An 18852-nucleotide genomic window follows, 5' to 3' on the forward strand; every position below is an offset into this window, starting at 1 on the left:
TGTATTCTTCTGTATTCCTCTATAGATTTGCAAGCATTCTGGGCAAAACTCTCAGCGATCTCGCTTTAAATCGGAAGCCATCTTACAATCTTGAACCGTTTAAAGTAGACCGGCCTGCCATCACGGATCCGACTTTCAAGAAGGATATGCTTTACGGTCGGGAAGCCTTGAAGGCCAAAATTGCAAAGTCTAATCTGTAAACTTTAAATAACAGTTATTTTCGCCAGCCCATTCGGGGCTGGTACCTGTTTCAGGTTTGGGGTCAGTTTACTCAAGAGATTATATTTTAGTGGTATTGGAATGATTTTTTTTTTTACTTTTGTGGTTAAATTTTTTTTAAATATTTTAATTCGATTTGTTAGGAAAAGTAAGTATGTTTTGCCGTTTCAACGAACGAAAACGAGTGAGTATTACCAAAGTTATGTTTGAACTAATTAATTATGACTTTAAAAGTTTAAAGGCCTAAATGAAACAATAATAGTTAATATATATAGCATCATATGGTCAGCAGAAGAAAATCTGACATCACCTATGATGTCATATCAGTGTCCTTGACCGGGGGTCCTTACTCCTTGACCACTGAACAGCGTGATATCATGGACTGTAGAAATCAGTCCATGGTGATATCATGTTGATAACAGATCTATAGAATCAAAATCTTCATCATATCCCCGGATCATATCACAGATTCTCAACAATCTGTGATCATATGGGCCATATTGATGTGAAAGTAGTTATCTATCATATCCTGTGTCGTTTTATGGATAAAAATGACTCAAAATGTTATTGATGAAATGGTTGCTATCATAAACATCAGTTTTGTCTTTTCAACGGGAAAAATCCGATGCAAAATAAAGTTTTTAGGGCCTAGCTATAATATGGGCATAATTTATGCATATAGTATTGAACAATGTACCCCATTTGACATGCACTTATAGATAAATAAATTGTCTTACTTTATTAATTTAATAACTTCTTTATTATAAATAAAATGACACATAACTATTTGATTCATAAAATTACATTCAACAAAATGATTGAAGAGAAAACACACAAGGCACTAGGCAGACTGTTATAGAATGGAGTATGTAAGATGCCATGTCCATAGCTTCGCAGGAGTTTCCGACTAGCAATCAACATGATCAGCACATTCAGAAAAACACAGTTTAAGAGTGAAGATTGTAGTGAGTAACCAGTCCTTTATAAATGTGCTGGCCACTATCTATTATAATATAGTAGGCTTAAACTATACATTGCGAATTAATTAAGTTATTTTAAAATAAAATGTACATGTAAGTTAACTCAAACCGGCAGTGTATATATCGAAAGCAGTGAAATCGGACATTCCTAAGCGAAGATATTGAGTTCGTAAGTTCTGGTATTACAAAATTGGAAATTGAGATATCGTGGGTAAAAAGCTGAAAAGACAAAAAAACCAACGACAACAACAACAACAACAACAACAAAACAAACAGACCAGAACAATTTGGAGTACATGTAATGAATTAAAAGAGTTGACATGAGATTAGGAATTAATGTTTTCTGCTGTTTCAGTGTGCATGTTCTCATCGTTGATGGTTGGTGGACTGTCATGTAGATGTAAGCGTGATCCTAAAAATGCCTTTCACATTGACCAAAACTAATTACAAGACCTCTTCTACATTGAGGCTGGCTTTCCCTTTTAAAGGCAATTTTTATCAATCGTAAGAGCATAATACTGAGCATTATTTTATGCTTCCTCGATTGCTCAGAGTATTTTCGTACACGTGAATTCTACATTAAATATCCGCTATTAATGTACAAGGATTTGCGGAAATATTTTTGGAAATTTAGAACATTTCTAAAAATAACATCTCCAGAAAATTATCTCCAATTGCATGTTTGCATTTTTCTTAGACGAAATGCTCATCAAGCTTTCATGTTTTACTGCATTTATATAATATTCACAACTTTAATGACTGAATTCAACGTACAACATAATATAATGCAATATCATAGAGTGCATACTGTTGGCATCATCACTGATCATAGAAAGGACAGTACACCACTATCAAGCATTGGTAGATGTCTCATGTAAGACAGACCATCACCCTATGCTAATTAGGGTCAGGGGTTACGGGGGTTAGAGTTAGGGTCAGGGTTAGTAACCCCTGACCCTAATTAGCATATGGTGATGGTTTGTCTTAAATGAGACATCTACCCAAGTCTTCCTTATCGTAAGGTACCATCACAACGGGTGTCTCCAAGGTGACGTACAGGCTGTATCAAAATGATTGGTACCCAACTACCCGTCAGATTTGTTGTATAATGAAATGCCTGCTTCTTCCAAACTCAAAACTAAATCCTGATAATACTACAATGTATTCACCGTCGTAGTGCACGTTAGAATATGACCGTTGCTTGGTCAACTGGTTCAGGCTTTCTTAGTTACGAACCCCTGATCGAAATGATCACAACACAAAGCCTATGGCATATCAAAATTCGGAACAGGTGTATGAGTCCAGGCTTGAACCAGTAACCAATGATTACTAAAGTGCACTACGACAGCGAATTGTTTAATGACCTTTGAATACATATAAAATAGGTGGGTGTTAATGCTGCATTTTGATGAAGCAGCCAAGAGTGCATAATTTATTTAATGTGTCTGATGCTTTACTGTACCCCTTCACTCTTGTTGTTCAAACTGCTGTGAACCACTGATTGGCCCATGTGGTTGTCTTTTACAGTGCATTTGTGCCTATATAGGTTCTTGACCTGTGTCACTCCTCATGGGCTATTGTTCACTCTAGCATTTTAAAAAAATGCAGAATTATTGTAACAGCGATGCACATTGCTACGGCACACGATAATCATGAGACAATGTACAGTTTGTGTCCAAATGGGCATCTAAAGCTGATTAGGTTAAAAAATCTCAAAGCCCATGGCAGTTTAAAAACTAATGCGGAATGGGTTTTTTTTTTTTTTACAGATTTGTATCTTTTTTGAAAGATTTTTTATAACTAAATTTTGAATTAAGATGTCATTTTCGAGTGCTCAAAAGTACACAGCATAAAATTGTGGTTGATTTACACAATTGAAGTACAAATACCAATTGTATTTTACCTAAACAATGCGAGTATCGAATCCATTAACCTTTCTTCCAAATTTATGGCAGAATTTCATGATTTTACGGCAAAACAAATTTAAAAAAAAAGGAAAATAAAAAAATATTTTAAAAGCAGTTCATCAATACTTTAGTATTTGTTTTCATAATGTTTGATTTTATTTTTCTGGGTGAATATTATTTCCGAACAATGGCGATATAGTTATAAAACAGGTTGAAAGCAAAGATATGAAATAAATAACTATGAATGGGAAAGCTTTCAAGGAACCCGCGTGTTCACGGCGCAGCTGAGAATAGAGCCTTTGTTTCTGCACTTTATATCCTTTTGGTACCTTTGCTAGACATCTTCTGCAAATAGTGTTGTCAAAACGTTATTGTAAAATATTTCTTGCAAAAAATTTTTGACCAATATTTTGTTAACATTTAAATACCATTATGTTAGAATATTTGCAGTAAGATATCAAACATTTTTTCAATGTTATGACAGCGTTTTATACCCTTTATATACCATCTATATAATACGACATTTAAACGTTTTCTGACAACCTTTTCCAACCTTTTGCGAATTAATCGAAAACGTTTTGTGTTTGGTGGGAAGCTACAGCCCTGGAAGAAGTAAAAGCAGAGACTGTTTTTCGTATGACGCATTCTAAAAATGGTGAAAAGAAGCTTTCAAGAAGGATATGTTTTACGGTCGGAAAGCCTTGAAGGCCAAATTTGCAAAGTATAATTTGTAAACTTTAAATAACAATCATTTTCCAATCCATCCATTTTAAAGTGGGCAATTGCGTAGTCAGCAATATTTATGTCATGTCAGCATCGCTGTTACGATAACCCCGCAATATGGTACCTAAATTATTGTCTGATATGGCCAAATCATATCAATTTGTAAGCGTTCTTTAGCAAAGTCATAGTTCATTAAATGTACAACTGTATGACAAAACAAGCGAAAATAGTAACTTTTTGCACAAGATTTGCAATTTAAAGAAAATTGACCATTGCTAGTTAATGGGCTATTCCAGTTATTATCCACACCCCCTCCAAAGATGACACTGGGATTTCCCACTCTTTCTCTTCTCAATATTACATGGGAAATCCCATCATGAAAGGTGCATAATGCATGGGAATTCCATGATGAAAGTGGCTCTTGAGTGGGAATTCCCATCATAAAAATGTAGTATCCCACATCTTCTTGCATGGAAATTCCCATCACAAAATGCCTCTTTGAATTGGAGTTCCCATCATTAAAATGCAGTACCCACTCACCCAAAGATGACACTGGGATTTCCCACTCACCTTCCTGTCAATATTATACTTGGGAGAGGATAATTGTGTGAGTACCCCAAAAATGTAGGAGGCTTGGAATGAAAATTTCAAAAAAGTAATAATAATAATAATAATAATAATACTAATAATAATAGTAATGATAATGATAATACTAATATTAATAGTACTAATAATAATGATAAATAATGATAAAACGATTCATGATAAATGCACCAAACGTAAAATAAGCTCATAGCGCTGTACATGCAAAGTATTTTACGAATAGGGCCCAGGTCCGGATCCGTTGACTGTGAGCCACTTGTATTTCAAAATGTAGGCCTATATCACCCGCATACAAGAACTTTCAAAAAGTACCCAAAGCAAGTATTTTTCAGTAGTGTAAAAAGGACCCAAAACAAGTACTATGCGGTTGTTTTCTCACCCTAAGCAAGTATTTAACAGTTACGACGAACACACATAAAACCACCAGTCAAGACCAGTCAAGAGGCCAAGAACCCCCCGGGCCCGGGGGGAGGGGGTGCATTTGACTTTGGAAGTGACGAGGATGTGCGGACAGCAGTTCAAAACTAGGGGTCTTTCGGTGAGAGCCTAAACACTGTAAAAGGGGGTCTTTCAGCGAGAAGGTCCCAAAAGGGGGTTCTTTCCGTGAGACTGTGGAAAATCTGACCAAAAAGGGGATCATTCAGTGAGTCTGGGAATAATTTTGGGTCATGATATAAAAGTTGATACATTTTTTTTTAAATTTATCAAAATATGACAAAAATTTAAAGAAAATTCATGAAAAAATGGGGCCATAAGTGAGACTTATCAGGAACTTCCCAAAATTTTGAGAAAAAAGGGATCTTTTGGTGACAGGAAAAAAAAAAAGGGGTCATTGGGTGAGAGTTCAGTAAAACAAAAAAGGTGGTCATTGGGTGAGAGGGTGTTGAAAACACATTTTGAGGAGTTTTTGAGTTCAATTTTACCCAACATTTAACTTTTTTCTTGGTGCTGAATTTAGCTACCCTTTTTGAGTAACATGTACGATTAAGGTTAGCAACTGATGCGATTTGGTAGTGCACATCATCTTGCGAATGGTAGTGAGCTTTGGCAAAAATTACATTGATCATTTCATTCAAATATCACAGATATACTTTTGTAGGTCCTGTGACTCTTGAATTATGTTGTAAAGAGGGCTGAAACAACAACACTTTTGTAAAACGTACATAACTAAAACAACAATAAATCAAGCAAGTTTTCAAAGTATATGATTTGTAGAATAAAAGTTGCAAAATATTAAACTGTTATGTTTCATAAGAAAAAGATGAAAAAATAACAAGGTTTCGAACCAGTAGCATCAAATAAATCAATTACAACGCCTTAGACCGGTCGGCCACCCAACCATTACATCACTCGGTGTCTGGCGAGCCAATCTGCATTCTATTATTTGCAAAAGCCGACGACCAGAGAGAAATTATAAAAGGAGCAGGACCAGATATCAGCGTTAATTCCACGGTAAGATTAACTTACGCATTGAAAACGCCAAAATGCAGTCACAAAATTTATAATAATTACTAAATCACCAAAACCAATTGTAACGTAGGTATGCAGAAAAGAGTTGTATTAACAATGACAGAGTATGTGCCGAAAGATTTGTCTTTGGCATGTCGCTTTCTTGAAATATCACCAAAATATCAAATTTCGGAAAAAACGCCCCAAATTTAAAACAAACATGAACCTTCCAAAATAAATGAACATTTGCACGCGGTGGCCCAGTCATTACCTGGCGCTGTGATTTGTGATTCCTCGTAGTTTCCTCTCTCCAGTTACCAGTAAGTTTGCCCTTACCACTAACCCCAGCCCTTTAAAACACTTCAAAATAACAATGTCATCCGAAAGTGTAAACGACAATGAAATCAATCATAAACCGAAAAGGTAAAAAGACCCTTAATATCAATCAGCATTTAGAAGAAGACCTGCAGACCATAATCAGAAAATCATGAGTAGGTATTGTAAATAGCCGTATTGTAGCAATTTTTGTTTCTGATGGTTTGTTTGAATCAAAAACTCTCCAAGAAAACCATTGTATGGATTTAATTTTCTTATTGAAAAAAAAAATTAAACAAAATTTGATAGAAAATGCCCATTTATCTGGCATCAAAATTCGAATTTGGTAATTTGAGATTTTATAATTGACGGGTAAAATGGTGTATTACATATAGGGTTAGGATTATGACTTGGGTTAGTTTATGATCAGAGTATAGTTTAAGGTTAAGGTTGGGTTAGAGTAAGATTTATATCTTGCTTCCCGACAGAAACGAAAAACTTTTCTATCTTATCTAGATAGACAATTGTAACCTTTTTATGTCCAAATTCTTTCTCTTTTCCAAGTTCTACGATACTAGCCGTTGTAAAATACGCGCAAGATTTAAACATGATAATAGAACTCTGATTAACCAAAGGTGCAAACAGTTGTATCATGCTCGAGTCTCTGATTAAAGTGTATAGTATAAATTTGTTTTCCCAAATCGCTTTCCCAGCCGCGCACAAAAAACTTTAAAGCGTTATTAAGGGTATACGATGTATTGTTGGTCGAAGCAGCCAAAACAAAAAGTAGTTCGCAGCATCTTGCGAATGGTAAGTGAGCTTTAGCAAAAAATTACATTGCTCAATTCGTAGCGAGCGTGTAGAAGAATTCAAATATCACAGATATACTTTTGTAGGTCCTGCGGTTCTTGAGTTATGTTGTAAAGAGGGCTGAAACAACAACACTTTTGTAAAACATACGTAACTCATTAAGAACAATAAATTAAGCAGGTTTTCAAAGTATATGATTTGCAGAATGAATTTTGCAAAACACCAAAGTGTTATTTTTCAATAATAATTCAGATAATGAAAATCTATTTTTTTTCTGCTTTTAACAACAATACCTCGTATACCCTTAAACATGTTATAAACGCATTTTGGTTTCGGTGTTTGAAAAACATTTTATATGAAAAAAACACACCACAATAACATGCATTTTAAGTGTTGTCAAAATGTTATTGTAAATTTGGCCAACATGTTTGCAAAATATTCTGTCAACACTTTATAAAATTATGTTAGAATGTTTTGCATTAAGTTGTCAAAATGTTTACACATTTTCTGTAAAACGTTTTTGTTTACTGGGTAGCAATGGTGTTCAATAAAGTGATGTTTTAATAATGTCTTTTGTTGACAGTTTTTGCCCTTAAAGCTTAAGTATGTGCGGGGACAGGGATGCTTTTGGACACAGAGAGTGCAAAACATGATGTGGGGTATATGGAATTATATGGATACTAAGAATTTCCTCAATCAACAAAATCGGGCAACATTATACCGAGTGTTCTATTTACCCCCCCCTCCATGCCTTGCGTTTTGTTTCATGGGTTTATTTGATATTGGAGCGGAAGAAAAGCTAAAGGTTGTCACTAACCACAAAGTAGTGCTAGGATTGAGTGAACAATGCTAATTTAAGGGTATTGATACCTAAATATTTGAATATTGGTATAGTAGATTTTAATGATGAAATTATGCATATTATTATTTTATTAGCTAATTAATCAGTTTGGTGTTCTATTTACCCCATATCAGATCCACTTGGGGTGAATTGAACAAAGTTGACTGACTTTAAATAATATATATAACATGATACTATTTCTAAGTTGTTAATTGGTTTAAATAATAAATTATAAATATAAATTCAAGGTAGATTAGGTCCCATTAACTTTTTTACCTGAAAACAATCAATATTTGTTATAAAATAGCAAGAGAAAGTGCACTATTTTACCATGATTATAAAAAAACACTTGAAAACAAATATATTGTTCTTATTCTTTTGTTTAGCCACAAAATATATGTTAAATAAAATATTATGTTTTCTTTTAAAGGTAAATATGATTAATGTGTAAATATCATGAACATATTACTAAGTGTAATATGGATAAGGGAGAAAGCAATCACTCGGCATGTTTTTTTTTTGAGGGCACATATTTGAAAAAAAGACCATAGTACAAGTTTTTGAACCATGTTTAAATGTACAATTGATATAAAAGGTTTGTTTTTGATGGATCACAATTTTTTTCATTGTTTAAAGTTATGTCGGTCATTCATTACAGTTTTAAACTAAATTTTTACTCCAAAACATCTTTCTTTAAATACTTTTTTTATTATTTTAAAGTGAATCCCCCAGTCCTCTACACTTTACGCAAAAACTTTAAAATAAACCTTTGCTTGTAAAATACAATGCACATGCTGTTTTTTAATTTTTAAGAAGGGACAGTTTTTGGCCCTTATTAAAAAAATATTGTCTAAATATTAAAATTGGACTTTTATTGCCACTTTAAGTCCAACTAAAGTATTATGATGTATTAAGTTTACTTTTATTCAATATTTAACAATGTGACAATATAATAGCCTTAATCTGAAAAATCGGGAATTAAATATTTCTAATCTAAAATTAAAGAAAAAAATCATGGTACCTGATAATCTACAGCTTTTTAACATTGATCGCAGGACATGGCTATGTTTTTCATCAGGTTATTGTTTCCACTTAAATAACCTGAAGAAAAACACCGTCAAATTTGTTTGTTTCCATCAATTTAAAAAAGCTGCAGATTGTCGGGTACCATAAATTTGTTTGTTGAATTTTAGATCAATCTATCCATTTAATGCAATGGGCACAATAATTAGCAATATTTGTGAGGAAATTGTGTTGAAACATAGTGTAATGCCAAGATGAACTACAAGGATTTCAGAACACTAAAAACCTAGCTTAGAAATACATGTACAGAACATCCTTTGCCTATTTCAAATTTATTTTATTTGTTTATAGTTCTTGGTCTGTTATTCTTAATATTTATTTAGTTTATTTATCTATATATTTAAGCTTGTTTGTTTCTTGGTGTCCGTGTTGGTTTGTTAGTGGTGATGTTTGTTTATTTGTTTGTTTGTTTGTTTATGTGTGTGCAAAGATATAGGGTATGGGATGTGCCATGACTTACATTAAAATATGTTTTCATTCAAAGTATAGCCTACTTATTCAAACAAGTTAATTTGTTTTTTTTGCTGGTGGCCTGAACCTAAAGTTAGATTTTGTTTACAAAATAAGTATTTAAAAAAAGTGTTTGTGTGAGGGTTTATTTTGATTGATATTGCAATTTTGAAAAAAAAAAGGCTAAAAATAATATTATAAATCTACATTTTTTGTTATTAATTTCATTTTGCTTGTTGCAGACGTACGTATATCAACAGTATATTTTGAAACAAAAACTTTTATGAATGGGCTACAGGTAACAGAAAACAATTTTTGTTAACAAATGTATCTAAAAATTCTAAAGGGCATAAATATAAATTTGAAATTCTTATCTATGGGCCTGGTGTGCGTAAGGCTAAGCCATAGAGGGGAGCTGGGGCAGCGCTCCCTTACCCCCCCCCCCCAAAAAAAATCCACACAGATCAAGGTCTGCTTATTGTTGCTTTTACCAATAAAAAGGTCCAAAAGTAGGAGAAAAACATTGACAAAAGGTCCACTCAGGTTTTTGGTGATAGACATTCAAAAGGTCCAAAAAGGGCAATTTGTAGATGGTTTTGGGTCCACATATCTGCCCAAGTATAGTTTTATTTAAAAAGGTCCACTTTTTGGACATACTGACCCCCCAAAAAAAAAAAAAAACCTGCATATTTGCCTGGCCTTCACCAACTTTTACAAGCCCAAACTCAACTTCAGAATATTATGGTTATTTTTGTTTGTTTGTTTGAAAATGAACCAAATTTTCAAGGACTATTCAGACCTTTTTAGGTTTGAAAAATTATTCATAACATTCACTACACACATGATTTTTCCTTTTTAATATCTGATTGCATATATCTCTGTCTTCCATATTTAAATTTCAATAGTTTCTTTGTTAATACTTTTGAAGAGATGATGATAAATATTGATTTAAAAACTGTCCAAAATAAACATGCTGTTTGCAGCTGTATGAAATTGAGTCTGAAAGGCATTTAAAACCTAAGTTTATAGGCCACTGTAGGCATACTCATATACCAAGATTTAAATACCAAAAAACCCGGCCAAAAACATGAAAACACGCCAACGACACTTTGCAGGAAGTCGGCAACAACAACAACAATACTTAATTAAAATTAACAATTTTCATCAAAATCATACTCAATTACTCATACTTTCATGTGGTTAATTTGCTAAACATTAATTTTAAAATGTTGAATAATGTACACAACTGTTTTTTTAATGATGACTTTGACTCTCGGGATTTTTAGACATATACATGTATTTCTATGTTTACAGTTAGGATATATTCATAGCAAATATCACTATGTTCTTTGTGAATTTGTACACATGATACATGTACTTATTTACTAGTACTTCATCAGATAATTATTTAATTTATAAAATATGTGTAATTGTTATGACACTAGTATTCTTGTTTAAGTTTATTTTAAATTTCCTAAATAGTAAATATGTACTGTGTCACAGTAATAGCAAGTTATGCCTAGTAGCTAGTACTAGAGCTAAAGAGAGTTCAAACTTGCCACTTTTAGTTACTAAGGTCAAATAGGGCGAGCTAGGGGCAGAGGTTAATGGCATTGGCAGAATTCTTGCACTGCTATTTAAGGTGCACTGGTATATTTAGAGTATCAATAATTATTAAACACATTCTATTGTTTTGAAAACCACATAGATAGGAGTGAATCAGGTGTTTAAAACATAGTGCCTTCTCTGTGTTCAATGTATTACAAATTATTTACATGAAAAAAGACTATAGTATAAATCTAAAAATGCAACAATTTAGTGGCAAAATCAATCACATTCGCTTTCTAACCATGAAGATCTGTGTAAAGGTTGTGTTCTTCATCTATTTAGTTTTATTACTTTTATTTTAGGTATAACTCAGTATACTAGCACTAATGACATATTAGGCCTGTGTTTTTAAAATAAAATAGCTTACAATACAATTTTTAATGAAATGTTATGTCAATTTGAAGTTGAACATAATGCATAAAATGATAAACTATGAGTTTCTTATTTGTAAATGTGCATGTCTTGCATGATAATATTTATAAATAGGCCTAAAATATAAATCGCAGGTCGATATACTTCCCTGAGTAAAGGTCTGTAACTGTGGGCCTTGATGCTTTTTTCATTAGCGTTCCATCAATTGCACAACAAACACATACATCTTTTTTGATTTTGTTTGTTTATTTGTTTCTTGGGCAATAAACAATATTAAAATAAAAATAAAACAAATGAAGTTACTAATTCCCATCTTGAAAGTGAAACATATCGGTAAACAAATGTTTTAAAATGTTACGTATCTTTGGGTTTTCGGGATTTCCTATGTAAAAAGTGATTTTCATGGATGCCATCTTTGGGTATTTGGGATTTCCCAGAGTAATCGCAGCAAATTGTGGTAAATTCCCATGGAAAAAGGAAACTGATCTTGATTTTGTCATCTTTGGTCTTTGGAAATCCCACTATTATATATGAGAGCCTTGGGAAATCCCACATGGTTTTGTGAATTCACCCATGGGAAATCCCCCATTAAAAATTGTTTTTAACCATGTCATCTTTGGGGGGAGTGTGGATAATATCTGGAATAGCCCAATGAAGGTAGTGTATGGACAATATAAGTGAGCTCTTTCATTTAAGGACATAAAAATTGAAAAATATTGTAAAAACACGTATTGTGAATCGCGAGAGACATTCGCAAGAAATAAGATGTCACGCAGACACCGATCGAAGAAGTAAGAGCTGTAGCGAAACATTTTAGGAATTAGCCAGCCCAACATTGTAGCTTCAGAATGTTAAAAAAACACCCAGTTATGACTAAAGTTCAAAGAAGAAACAATAAAATTATGACACAATGATGGGACTGAGAACCCGACTGAGAGAGTGATATCAAGACTAATTTATGTATCTTATAGGTACATTAGGACCTATTTGCGGCCGACAAATTAACATCTACTTCTTTCTTCAAAGAACGTTTTTGTTTCTCATTTCCTTTTTCCAATGTTATGCCTCGGGTGCTTTTCCTTTTAGTTAAAACTATTATAGAATTTTACATTTTCCAGTCCTATATACAAGTCGTACGAGTGTAGTGTAAGAGTCATGCGACACTTTCATGATGTTTGGCTCCAAATGCGGAATCCAAAGCTAATTATCGTGTGCCATTGTTACCGCAAATTGTACAAATTTTAATCAAGTAAAATACATTTTACTTTAGCGGAAAGTATCAAATTTACTACTTACGGCATTCCATTATATGTGGTGATACTTTTGGTTGAAAAGAGTGAAACTAAGTTTTTGTCTAAGTAAACGTGGCAACGCAGATATAAAAACTTTAATTACATACGGTATACAGGTACCCTAGTTTATTATACATTATTAAGAATAATAGATATATTTTTCACCAAACGCACCTTATTTTGAACTCGATGTTTTCCTTACACGAAAAGCTCGCCTTACTGCATTTCTTAACTCTCAATATTCACAACTTCCAATATACAGACACGGATTTATGACTGAATTCAACACATAACATCCATATGCAATATTTTTCAGTACATTATACTGTTGAATATCTAGGAACCCATAATCACTATACTGATCCAGTAAGAACTCAAGTGACAAAATGCGATATGGGGTTTGACATAGAAAGAACAGTACACCGTTGATGACAAAATGTCCTCCCAACTTGATTATCTACTCGATTGGAACATTTACATGCCTCTGGGGTGCGAATGGGTGTCAAGTTACAGCCATGGAAGAATTAAAAGCTGAGACTGTTATTCCATATGGCGATTTTTGAAAATGTGGGTGAAAAGAAATATAATAAGAATAGATGATAATAAATGATGATTTAGTGTAGTATTCAGTCCATCCAGTTAACAGCTGTAAATATGGCACTGAGATGGAAGGTGTTATTTTTTAGAAAAGATTGTAGCGTTTGACCGAGCAATCGTATTTGTAGCGATACTTTTGGTTGACATAGAGCGAAACCATGTTTTGGTTTAAGTAAATGTGGCAGCGCAGATATAAACCTTTAATTACATGTACAGGTATCTTAGCTCATTACATATAATTTACAAAGATTAACAGACATATTTTTTTTGGAAATTTAAAACCTTCTTAAAATCATATTTCTAATAATTTCTTTTACGACAAACGCGCTTTATTTTGAACTCTATGTTTTCCTTACACGAAAGGCTCGTCTTACTGCATTCCTATAATATTCACAACTTCCAATATACAGATACGGATTTATGACTGAATTCAACACATAACATCCATATGCAATATTTTTCAGTACATTATACTGTTGGACATCTAGGAACCCATAATCACTATACTGATCCAGTAAGAACTCAAGTGTCAAAATGCGATATGGGGTTTGACATAGAAAGAAAAGTACACCGTTGATGACAAATGTCCTCGCTACTTGATTACGAACAGTAATGTTTTCATCTAATTCCACACTAGCAAGTCTTCTTCCTCGTGAGGTGCCATGACCACGGGTGTCTCCATGGTGACGTACATCTATTTGATCCATGTTGACATCTTCACTTCTCCTTCCGCGCACGTAGCCAATGTCTCTGTTACTCAATGTCTTTATAATTTTGATGTATAACACAGTATTACACACAAGTGCAATTAAATATACTATAAGATGAATGATCTCACCAAAGTTCATGAAGTTCTCACTAACTGCTTCACAGAAGGTGTGGATTTTAGGTAAATTTTGAAATTCTGTTTGATTTGGCCATATCAGACAATAAGAAGTGTATGCTCCATATTGCGGGATTATCGTAACAGCGATGCATATTGCTACGATCCAAGCCAATGTCAATTGTCTAACAGTGCGTCGTTTTCCCACCATGACGCGGTAACGCAAAGGAACGCAGACTGCAAAATAGCGTTCTACGGTAATTAAGGTGTTCATTTCGATTCCTGCGAAGTACCAAACATGAGTTGAAATCACCCAACCGGCGCATCCCCACGCAGAACGCACAGCAAATGTCCGATAGGATATAGGACTATGCGAACAATTGGATATATACCAGTAATTGACAATCACAAGAAATAAGATGTCGCACAGACACCAGTTGAAGATGTAAAAACTGAGACTGTTCTTCATGTGACGCAGTCTAAGAATTGTAAATAGAAACACGGCATTGCCAACAATTCCGATTGTTGAGATAAAAAGAATAGATGATATGATGAAAGTGTCTGTATCACTCCATAGCCACTTAACAGCTGTAGATATGACACTGAGATTGAAGGTGTTCTCTTCAGAACAGATTGTGGCATTGCCAGATGGTCTATCCATCGCGTTTGTATAGCCGTTCTTTTGGTTGACAAGATGGTTAAAATGTGATAGCGCAGCTGAAATAAAACTGTAGGCAGACGATTGCCGCAGTTCCCTTATATCAGTCAGTCACCGTGCATTGTTACACGTCCTATCATCACTATTGGGCTTCTTTAAAAACAAATCGCTCAACAACAACCTGTTAAATGATTAAAGAGCACAATTTTTAAGTGAAATTGCCAGTAAAAGCATTCTTTGATATTTCATCGATACACTACTTCCGTTGTGTGTTGGTGAGACATATTGACCCGGCAGATAAAGGTGACTCTGAAATGGCATGACTCGTCTCATTCCCAAGAATCAACAACATGATGATTTGAACATGTTGAATAAGAATTATACTTCGTACAGTCTGTATAAATCGTGTCAGAGTGCAGTAGAAAATCCTCTTTTTAGTCCATTTGGATTAACTCTGCGGAAAGTCTCGGAAATCCAGTGTATCAACAACATTCATGTTTTTAAAGTGATCTTTATCTAACATGTTTTAAGAACCTGGTGACACTAAAACTGAATTATTTATTTATTTTTCTTTATTCGGCAAAAACGACAATACAATACAAAAATCAAAGAAACAAGAACACGGCAACATGAAAGGCCTATAGAGCCAGAATATGCTGAACTTATTTCCCATACTGTTTACTTATTTATAAGTATCTCGATGAAAAGGCTTAAGGATCGGAAATCCAGTGTATCAACAACATTGCTGTTTTTATATTGATCTTTATCTAACATGTTTTAAGAACCCGGTCACACTAAAGCTGAATTAATTATTTATTTATTTGTATATTTATTTATTTACTTATTTATTTATTCTTTATTCGGTAAAAACGAAAATACAATACAAAAATCACACAAATAACAAGAATACGGCAACATGAAAGGCCGATAGAGCCAGAATGTGCTGAACTTATTTCCCATACTGTTTACTTATTTATAAGGGTATCAAATGACTCTGTTCCACCATTATACTTGGCTATCGTTAGAAGCTCATACAGCCTAAAATATAACAGTGTTCAGTCATATTTGTTTGTTTGTTTTTCTTATAAAAAAACCCTCCAATGTCGTTAATGTGGCGCACACATGATAACCTCATATTTGACACTATAAAGTAAAATAAAAATCCTAAGAGAGAAATATGTCACCTTAAAATTACCATCACGTGATTAATCTTATATTGGCATGATTGTGTGTACACTATAATTACGGTGCAGACACTCGCTTATCCGCTTTAATGAAACACTTCGTACATTTTAATACCACGTCATTGTCAATATTTATTGATTAGGAGCCTCATAAATATTTCAGTTCCTTTTTGCTAAAACAAGCACACTAATGAATGACATGACACGATGTACGTAGATGGTCTTCAAACGATCTGAAAAGTACAACAGAGACAGTGCTCATGTTCCCCGAATATTTTTCAAGAAACATTCCAGATGTTGGCTTTTCACTTTAACCATTATTTTACTATTTAGGAAAATTCCATATAAAGTACTCAAATTGAAAGTTTAATATGTGACGCCAAGTAGGACATAGCTAAAGAAATACATTGGACTAAGATGTGCGTCGATATTCATGTGTTTGGTAAACTTGTAAAGTGTGCTGAGGCTTGTGGATCTAGGTGTTGTGCCTCTACGCACTATTATCACTGCGCTTATTTTTTCTTTGGGTAAAGATTTTGGTCAATGCCAAATAGGGAGGTAACCCAGCAAACACAAAACGTTTTCGACATCATTCGCAAAAGGTTATAAAAGGTTATTAGAAAACGTTTAAATGTCGGGTTATATAAAGGGTATATTAAGGGTATAAAACATTTTCATAACATTAAAAATCATTTTTTGATAATCTACTGCTCAGCAAACAAAAAATGTTTTACAGAAAACGTTTAAATGTCGGGTTATATAAAGGGTATAAAAACGTTTTAATAACATTCCAAAAACATTTTTGAAAACTTAATACAATACATTCTGAACAGAATGTTATTTTGGGTTGAAAAAATATTTTGCGAAAAATGTTTGCACAAAATATTTGCAATAACGTTTTAAAAACGTTTTCATGACCTTTATATAACCCGACACTTAAATGTTAGTAAATCGTTTTGAAAAAAACATTTTAAGAACATTTCTGTGTTTGCTGGGTGCAAATATTTTAACATAATGTTATTTAAGTGTTGACAAAATATTTGGCAAAATATGTTTGCAAAAATAGTTTACAATAACACTTTTGAAAACATTTTAAAAATATTGTTGCATTGTGTTTTCATACAAAACGTTTTAAAACGTTTTCATGACATTTATATAACCCGACATTTTAATGTTATTAAAACGTTTTTATGTAAACCAAAAGCCAAAATATAACTTTAAAACGTTTTTGTGTTTGCTGGGAAGTAACAGGAAACTGGGTTGGCACTATTATTTTTTTATATCCAGTAAATTCAGTAAATTCAACTTGCCCATTGCCCAAAAATGTGCTCCCAGTAAATTATTTTTCCCACAAAAATTGGGCACCATAATTATCAGAAAGCAAGTACCATGATGACTCTTGAAATCAACTGTGATTTCAAATGTGATGCGTCTTTTCTTTTACATTTGCCACTCCGCAAATAAGTTTCTTATCCAGACGGCTTCCTTTATATGTCAAACATTTAGTACCGCCATAGTGTCCCCGGTCAGCCCTATAGTAGCCAATCTCTACATGGAATGGCTGGAGCAAGAAGCCATAGTCACAGCTCCATTAAATTTCAAACCCCGGTTATGGAAAAGATATGCGGACGATGTGCTAAGGTTGTGAAAAAAGATTCGGCTGAACATATAAAGGAAGCCATCTGGATAAGAAAGAGGGGACCAAAACACTCAACAGAGACGAAGGGAACTAGGCCTACTTTCTTCCGCATATCTACGACCAACTCCTGACAGCGCCACCTACGTCCGCTCCAACCGGAAGCAGCTGTCGAGGTGCAGGAATTGGTCAGTCAATTTGAGAAAGTTTTAGCACGAAACTGTCATTGATTGAGGTACGTAACATCAACACAATTTTTGGATTTGTTCACAAGAATTTGCCAATATATTCAGTGACAACTTTGGAGCAGGAATTCATATCACAATCTATGATATCACACTTATGCTTTTCTATAAACTGTGTTGTTGAAGTAGCTCCGATGACATGGGGGGTGATCCACTCGACTATAGTTTTTGGGAAATATGAGTTCTTAAATTTCTGTTCTAATGGACCACTTGAATTATATTGACCTATAATTCTCAAATGCATGTATATTATCATGAGATCAGATCATTACACACGATAGATTAATTTATTAATGGACTCACATTACAAACAATGGGTTGTTCCATTTGAAAACCCCACACCCCTGTTGAAGATTTAAGAATTCCAAACAAATTCAAGATTAAGGTGGTACTACAGCCCCCTGATCAATTTTGTATCTAAATTTGCATTTTACTCAAAAAATAACTACACACTGGTAACAAAAGTTACGTGTATTATAGGGGCAACGAATCCAATTACTTCACTGCAATTTCAGTGATTCAAGACAAATGGTTCATTATATGTTAAGAAATGAGGTATATTCTAGCGGTACCTCTTTTCTGATCACAAATAACGTACCGCTTGTCTTGAATCACTGAAATTCCAGTGTAGTAACTGACTAACTGGATTCCTCGCCCCTATAGTAAACATAACTTTTGTTACCAGTGTGTTATTATTTTTTGAGAAAAATGCAAAAATAGTCACAAATTTATCAAGGGGTTGTAGTACCACCTTAAATTACTCCAGATCCAATCTAACTTGGGCCAAATAATTGTGCAAACTTCAACGGTTTTTTTGCCAATTTCATCAAGTCTCAGCTGGAATTTCACATAAACCTAACCAAATTTTCCAGCTAAGGTGCGATTGGAATTGAGATGGCAATGAAATCTTCCACAGCGGGTGTGGATTTTAAATGGAATAGCCCAATGCAGGCTATTAAAATGGTTCTCTTTGAAAAGAAGCACTGTTATTAAAAAACATCGTGTCAACATATTAAAAAAAAGGATCCATTTTTATCGATAAGCTGCATCATTTCAC

At 33.7% G+C, this 18852-nt stretch overlaps 3 protein-coding genes across 4 annotated transcripts in view; 1 reads left to right on the plus strand and 2 right to left on the minus strand.

Annotated features, from left to right (window-relative positions):
• The window catches only part of LOC140136054 (monomeric sarcosine oxidase-like), a 45517-nt gene extending 45221 nt beyond the window's left edge, over nucleotides 1-296 (plus strand). For both annotated transcript variants that reach the window (XM_072157758.1, XM_072157756.1), the window contains exon 8: nucleotides 26-296. In XM_072157758.1, the coding sequence (XP_072013859.1) occupies nucleotides 26-200 (175 nt within the window). In that variant the 3' untranslated portion in view covers nucleotides 201-296. The remainder of the gene's footprint in view (nucleotides 1-25) is intronic.
• A 13294-nt stretch (nucleotides 297-13590) lies between these two features.
• LOC140172679 (thyrotropin-releasing hormone receptor-like) lies at nucleotides 13591-14733 on the minus strand. Its single transcript, XM_072195812.1, has one exon. It carries the CDS (start codon nucleotides 14731-14733, stop codon nucleotides 13591-13593), a length of 1143 nt encoding a protein of 380 aa, XP_072051913.1.
• A 139-nt stretch (nucleotides 14734-14872) lies between these two features.
• LOC140172680 (thyrotropin-releasing hormone receptor-like) overlaps nucleotides 14873-18852 on the minus strand; it is a 28325-nt gene continuing 24345 nt past the window's right edge. The window contains exon 3 of the mRNA XM_072195813.1: nucleotides 14873-14911. Within this exon, the coding sequence (XP_072051914.1) occupies nucleotides 14873-14911 (39 nt within the window). The remainder of the gene's footprint in view (nucleotides 14912-18852) is intronic.

The sequence above is a fragment of the Amphiura filiformis genome, chromosome 16 (assembly GCF_039555335.1).
Source record: "Amphiura filiformis chromosome 16, Afil_fr2py, whole genome shotgun sequence".
NCBI lineage: Eukaryota > Metazoa > Echinodermata > Ophiuroidea > Amphilepidida > Amphiuridae > Amphiura > Amphiura filiformis.